Source organism: Mastomys coucha, unplaced genomic scaffold, assembly GCF_008632895.1.
Source record: "Mastomys coucha isolate ucsf_1 unplaced genomic scaffold, UCSF_Mcou_1 pScaffold6, whole genome shotgun sequence".
Classification (NCBI taxonomy): domain Eukaryota; kingdom Metazoa; phylum Chordata; class Mammalia; order Rodentia; family Muridae; genus Mastomys; species Mastomys coucha.
This window is the reverse complement of record NW_022196912.1, coordinates 126667184-126674282: the sequence shown is the minus strand read 5'-3', so window position 1 is coordinate 126674282 and position 7099 is coordinate 126667184. Positions and strand designations below refer to the sequence as shown.

At 53.1% G+C, this 7099-nt stretch overlaps 1 protein-coding gene across 1 annotated transcript; it reads right to left on the bottom strand.

Moving 5' to 3' along the window:
- Clba1 (clathrin binding box of aftiphilin containing 1) lies at positions 1–7099 on the bottom strand. Its single transcript, XM_031356982.1, has 6 exons — positions 7081–7099; positions 6260–6861; positions 5118–5254; positions 3745–3874; positions 1450–1566; positions 1–747 (listed from the first exon to the last, which is right to left on the bottom strand). The coding sequence occupies exons 2-6, from the start codon at positions 6668–6670 to the stop codon at positions 586–588; spliced, it is 957 nt and encodes a 318-aa protein (XP_031212842.1). The 5' UTR covers positions 6671–6861; positions 7081–7099; the 3' UTR covers positions 1–585.

Below are 7099 nucleotides of genomic sequence, written 5' to 3'. Positions count from 1 at the left end.
TTATACAGTTCTTTTTAATAAAAGTTTACAAAATGAAGCGCCGCCTGCTTGTGTATGCCCCTGGAGTAAAACTCTTGTCTCAGCAGATGACTGAAGAAGCTCATCCAGCTGTCTTCCTAGGACACACAGTGTGTTTTCTCCCACCTTCCCTTCTACTCAGAGTAAAGCTTGTCCCCAAGACTGCTGGGTGAGGGCAGGATCCAACACAGAGATAGGCATACACCCCAGGAAACAGCACCGGGGAGGGCCAGGGCCAGGACCAGGGCATGTTCCTGCAAGTGATCAGTAGCTATCTTCCGACTTCTGAACTCGTGGACCCAACTGTAAGCCTGTAGGGGTCAGCAGGCACCTGGTGCCAGCCTACAGTGTCCCCAGAAACTGCATTGAGACTGGCTCTGCCCAAGGACATTCCTTCTATGTACCCTATCAGATCTGAGCACATGTGTTATATAGTAGTTTGACAGAGGTCCTAGGAAACTAACATGGAACTGGGAAACAGTGCCACAGAATTCTCAAGTTCTAGTACCAAAGCAAACCAGTAAGAAAATGTAAAATATCTCATAAAGGTACAAAGTACTCCTGCTTTTAGCAGACATCATTATTAAAGAATGCCATTTTCAGGTTGCGTGGAGTAAATATCTTTTTTTGTGGAATGGTGATGTAGCGCCCGTTCCCGTGGAGTGGTGTCTTCAGAAACAGGCTGTAGGTAATCAGGCTGCCCTGTCTGCTGCCGGATGTCCCTGAGAGCTGAGAGGAAAGTGGTCATCAGGTACAAGTGTTTGACACTAGAGAAACCTGGAGAGATACACTGCACACCCTGGAGCCCCTCAGCATTCTCCTCCTTGGTTTCCTTGTGCAGCTCAACCAGAGAGTCATCCAGGTAGAGAGGGCTGGAGACAAAGCCACAAGAGTCTTCCAACTGCCCCTGGTGGAATTTACAAGTTTCCACCCTCAGAGCTACTGCTGGGCATTGCCCCAAGTACTATGGTGAAGGATGAACATTCTAAATGTCTTGTTGCTCAAAGGTAACTGCAGCCTTCCTTCAGAGGTTTTTGTCCTTCTACAAAGCTGACGGACAGTCTCCTGGGGCCTCTGGCATCATGCCCTGTTAGTTCATAATGATGCCTTTTCTTAAGTGCCACCCATAATCTGGCCCCATAAGATCAACCAAGGCTGCAGCCCACCTCAGTGGGGTGGTACCACACTATCCTGATATGCTTGGCTTTCCCCACAGACCCTCGGGACTGTACCCTCCTCCATCCCCTCCTTCCTCCCCCCCCCCCACCAGTCCAAAGCAGATCCCTATGCACATCCTCCAGCCACTGCCTCAGCACTTTCTCCTGGGCACACACAGAGCCCTTCCTGAAATGCCTGGTTAATGAGCAGAGGGTTCAGGTCCAGACAGGCCTGCTCTCAGCTCACAGTCCTGGGGCTTCTGGCTGTGCTCACCTTGGTCTGAATCAGGGCTTTGCAGTGGTGTAGGTGGAAACCGCTGACTGCTAGGAGCTCTTCAGGCTTTCTGAAGTCAGAACCTTCTAGAACATGACCCTGGCCTCCAGAAGGGCTCTAAGGAGAGAAACCTCTGTTACAGCACTACCACTTTCATTTCAAAAGAGCAGTAGCCTTGATTCTGGGCATCTTGGATCCCTTGGAGGTCAGGCCCATTGCCTCCCTCCCAGCCTTGCCTGCTGCCTGCTGAACATCACCTGGCTCATGAGCCCCCAGAACTGGGGTCCTCCTCAGCCTTCCGGCTGTGGCCTGCATGTGTCTCTAAAAACTGACATGTTGTAAACTGAATCCCTAAGTCCATATGTTAACTGCATTTCGAGGGAAGTTTTGGGAAGGGATTAGGCTTAGACGAGGTCATCAGAAGGCTGCCTCCGTGGTGCCATTCATGCCTTTATGAGCACAGTGACAGTGACGAGAGCTGGCATGCCTGCTGGGTCTCACTTCATGCTGCTGAGCCATGTCATAGGGGAGCCAGAGGCTGAAGCAGGTGCTAGCACCACAGTCTGGGACTTCCAGCCTCCAGACCTATAAGCCACATGATGTGTAAATGTTATAAACCATCTGGTCTCAGGACACCGCCCGGCAGGATGTCCTCACCGCCACCCCGCCTCGGCTGTGCCCCTGGAGCAAGCCACACGAATGTGTAAATGTTATAAACTATCTGGTCTCAGGTATTTTGTTATAGCAGCAGGGAAAGGTCTAAGACACCGCTTGCTCGGCAGGATGTCCTCACAGCCGCCTCAGCTCTTTCCCTGGACAGCTAACCCTGTTTCCCAGCCTACAGGTTCAATTCTTCCTGCATCACAAGGCCAAGCTGACCTCCTAGGTGGGGTGTGGGTGGGTAGGGGCTGGGGAGGGTTCTCTCCTCCCAGCTCCTCACTCACTTCCTGACTAGCCTAGTGGCCTTGGGCTGATAAGGTAACCAGACCACATTGTTGCTCTCACCAGGGCTGAGCTGCCTCCCTTCTTGGTCTCTTTAATCTTCCCTTTTTAAAGCTTTGCATAATATTTAAGAACGAAAAGACTTGCCACCTGACCTCTTCTGTCAGATGGCCTCGCTCTAAGGTGTGACGGCTCTGGAAACTTAGGAGCTGTGCACGCTCACACTTCACTGACCATTGTCTACCGCTGTCCTCTGGCCACTTCCTGAGCCTTTCTCTCCTGATGCTCCGTCCTGGACTTGGCTGGCTCCTACCTCAGGCATCAAGGTTTCTTCTTGGGACCACCATATGTCTAGAGGCCACCTAGTGGCTTCGACCCCCAATTAAGGGACCTCTGAAGCAAACACCAAAGCCAACCCACCACGTTGCTTTAGGTGTCTCAAAACATGCCCAGTCCCACACATGCCACAAATTCATATAGAGCTTGCCCTCATCCCCCACCCTGGCCCTACACAGACCACCTGTCAGCAGGCACCAGCTCCTGCCCATCCTTCTCCACTCACAGGGTAGGACTTCCTGGCATTCTGCTGTGACATAGCATCCCCTCCTTCCACTAACCCCTGCCTCCTCATGCCTGTTGGTGTGCACTTCTGTGGGGTCCTGCACACGTCTAAGGACAACATGCTACCCAAGAGAGGCAGGACACCGCAACACCGTCACGCTGGGTTCCAGTCTCATTCTGAGAAGTGAGTGATAAATACCAAGAGCTTATGAAAGATGCCCTTCCCAGTACTGAGAGCAGGCAGGTACCCTACTACAGGGAGTCTCTGTTCGACACCATCCCATCCTGTCCCAAGTGTGGCACACTAGTATGGCTGGCACGGGGCAGCCTCTCACTCTCTGTAGCTATTTCTTGAGTAGGAAAAGATACCCACGGGCCTCCAAGCTGGGGACTTGTGGTCAGCTGATGGCTTTTCAGAAGTGATCAGATCTTGAGGGCTCCATGTTCATGCTTGGTATTCATGGTATTAATCCACCAAAGGGTTCATAATCCAACAGCATTCTTGAGAAGTGAAGGGAGTTTTAGGGGTAATTCTGGCTGAAGGAAGTATAGCATGGGAGGTGTGTCCTTGAGGGCTATGGCTTGCCTTAGACTGCGATAGTAACAGCTACCTGTCACTGTATCTCTGCTTTCTGTCCACTCTCACAGTTCCTTTCTATGACACCTCTCATCAGCCCACCACAGGCTGGAGTTGCTAAAACTTGAGCCTACATAGGTCTTTTTTCTCCTCCAGTTACTTTGCTTAGGCACCTGGTCGCTGCAGTGCCCGACCCCCGACCCAAGCCCCCTTACCTTCCGAGCAGCATCTACGCCAAGGACGGGAAGGAGGTTTTCCCGACAGTGAGATTCACTCCAGAGACACCTCGAAGCAGACACAGTGTCAGTGTTCTGAAGGGCTCTCCAGAGCTTCCTAGATTCAGAACTGGGAGAAAGACGTAGTCATGGTAAGACGCTTCCAAGTCTTCCACAATGATCCCTGAAGCCCAGCCCCTGCTCTCTCTTGTTAACCAACTTTCACTATCAACATATCCTCCCTCTCCTCTGCCCACATGTGCCCTGCCTATGTATCTTCTCAGAGAAGCCCTGAGGCCAGATTCACTGGTGTTATTCAAGCAAGCACTGACAGCCGTACTGGTCCCAGATTAGATGCTCACAAACTAGGATGCATGCTCAGGGGAATCAATGAAGAAGTACACAGAGGAACGGAAATCATGGCCCTGGGAATACTGTGTGCCACAGTGTGCCAAATGCTGGCCTATCTTTTTTTTCCAAACACTTAAGTGTTTCTGAACATACAAGAGCGTTCCACCCGAAAGTAATACTCATCGTCCTGTCCCAGAGTGTCTAGCCTTGCCAAGCCTGACACCTGGGCCACCTTGAGCCTCTGAAGAACTTGTCAGTAGCATAGCCACTGCTAGCCTGTTGGGGCTGCCCAAGGGCGGGGTCTCCCAATAGGCTGTGCTTTACAGGAGCGCCAGACAGCTGGGCACTGCTGGTCAAGGCCTCCGGGCCCGTGGAAGATCTTCTGGGCAGGTTCTGGGTTGGCCCTGCATGATGGTCAAAATGGATACGACAAGAGCCCAGAGTGTGACAAAGTTCTGAAAGTGCCCAGGCCTGCTCGGGTGTACAGACCCTGAAGCGCACCAGCCAGCTTTCCCTGGGCCTTGGGTGATAGAGAGCCTTCTCACCCTACCTTCTCTTCACAACAGTGCCTCAAGACAATTTCTCTTTTGTCAGGGCCTTAACGTCATTACTGTCAGTTGAGAGCATAGCACATCCCTAGCATGGCCAGCCAAACACAACTATGTGTGACTTTCTCCAGAGGCACACACAAGACAATCCTGAAGGCCAGCGGCTGCTCCTGAGGTGCTTCCTATGAGGCGGGCCATAGGGTGTCAGGGACCACTGAGCCAAGTCGCTAGCAGCAGCCCGGAGAGGCTACACCAGGGGCACTACAGCAGTATCCATCTGTGCTGCCAGGCCCTCTGGAATGCTGTGGCCCACAGGTGGCCACAGGGACACTGTACCCTCTAGGAACAACCAAAAAGCTTTGTGAAACCACATTAGCACATGAAAAAAAAAAACTAAAAAAAAAAAAAAAAAACCCCAAAAAAACAAAACCTAAGCCACAGCACCAAGGCTGAGTTCTGCTCTAAGTTCATTACCACAATCTAGGCACAGATGCAGTTTCTTCATTGCTTATTTCCAAGACACGGTCCAAGGAGCAAACGTCTTCAGTCGCTTGGTCCACAGGGATTTCTTGAAACGCAAGCCTAAAAATCTTCTCATAGTTGAGAATGGACTGGAGAGAAAGGACATCCCAATGTTAGGAGCAATGCGTATACATGGTTCCAAACACTTGACTTTAACATAAATGGATTTTGTCCCTGGCTGCATGCTTGGTTGGTGTTGCAGTCACCGATGACCGATGACGTCACTCCCTAGAATCTCCAGGCTATGAAAAACACAGTGAAAATCTCAGGTTTGTACATCTAAAACTGTGTCGGGGACTCGTGGGGAACACTGTCCCTGACTCCCATGTGAAGGGGCTGAGAAGTCTGTGTGAACGACAGTGGGAACCCACTTCACCATGGAAGGCTGTGTGTCAGGTGGGGTGGCAGAGAGGGGGCTGGCGGGTATTTAGGTCTCAGGCCCGTGTGCTGCAGCTCAGCTGGATGCACTTCCCCACACTCATGAGTGTTTTCTGTGAACTTCCCACCATCCACTGCTGTTTTCTAACACTTCAACCAAGGTGGAGAAAGTGTTGAGGCTGACTACAGGAGGAGTGGCCCTCACAGCAGGTCTCAATAGCACTGCCCAGTCCCTGCCCCCACCTCTTTCTTTCTACTTACTCTTATGCTCATCTGTGTTTGGGGTGAGTCACTGAGGAGAATGGCTCAGAGGTAGTCAAGAAGGTAAAAGTGTGATTAGTTCTGAGGGCTGTGTGGGACCCTTTGTGAATCCCTTGGCCAAGCCCTCCATTCCTTGTCCTCCCCCCAACTTTTTTGGTTTGTTTTTCGAGATGAGGTTCCTCTGTGTAGCCCTGGCTGTTCTAGAACTCACTCTATAGACCAGGCTGGCCTCGAACTCGGAGATCCGCCTGCCTCTGCCTCCTGAGTGCTGGGATTAAAGGCGGGTGGTGCCCGGCTTCCTTGTCCTCGTCTTAAGCAGAGGACAGCCAACCACGCAGCAAAAGACAAACTAGGTGAGAAGAGAGGGCTAGCCAAACCCCACATCCCCAGTGCACAGAGGCCTGGGCAAAGTCTAATGGCGAAACAAAATACTTCCCATTCAACCACAAAAATACCTCAGAAGATGGGCCAGCAGCAGTTCCTGTCACCCAGGGTCCACCCTGCTGCACTTGGCAAGAACCGCCCTCTTTGGGGAGCGAAGGGGTTCTCAGCGGCTGACATTCCGGGGCTCTCCCCAGGAGTTCAAAAGACTGAGAAAACTTATCTGAAGACTCCCGGAAGCCTTCGAACTCTCCCCACCCGCCGCTGAGCTCCCCTGGGTGTGGACGGCTGGTGGGAAGACCCTCATCCAGCCTGGAGCTGTTAGCATTCGCGTCCGGCAGAATCACGGGGCCGTCGTAGCGGATCCTCCTCCGTTCCAAACCATCACCACTCTGTCCTCTAGCTGTCTGGTGCAGGAACCCCTCTCCAAGTTCCTCTGCGAGGTCACTCACTGACCCTCTCCCCACCTCCTGCCCGCCTTGCATCTTGGTGTAGCCAGGCCAGCCGACCCGAAGGAAATCTGCTCAGAAAACATGCAGCTGCTGAGCTGGAGTTGCCCAGGGCTTCCTGGGAGCGTTCACGTGCCTCGGTGGAGTCGACCCCTCCTGGCACGCGCGGGTGACTAGTCCGGCACGGGGGCGTGTCTTAGGGCCAAACAAGTGAGGCGGAGGAGGGCCTGTGGGCAGACGTAGGTCCTGGTGGATAAGCCGCAGAACCCGGTCGGCGAGGCCGGAGGCTGAGGGCAGGGAGCTCGGGGATCGCGTCCCAGACGGGAGTCTCGCGGGCTCCGGGACCAGGTCCCAGGCGCAGATGGAGGGGGTTCTGGGCTCCCAGAGACCCGCAAGGCGCGCACCCACCTTCGCCGCCGCGACGCGCCCGGCGGGGAAATACTTACAACCAGCTTATCCGGCAAC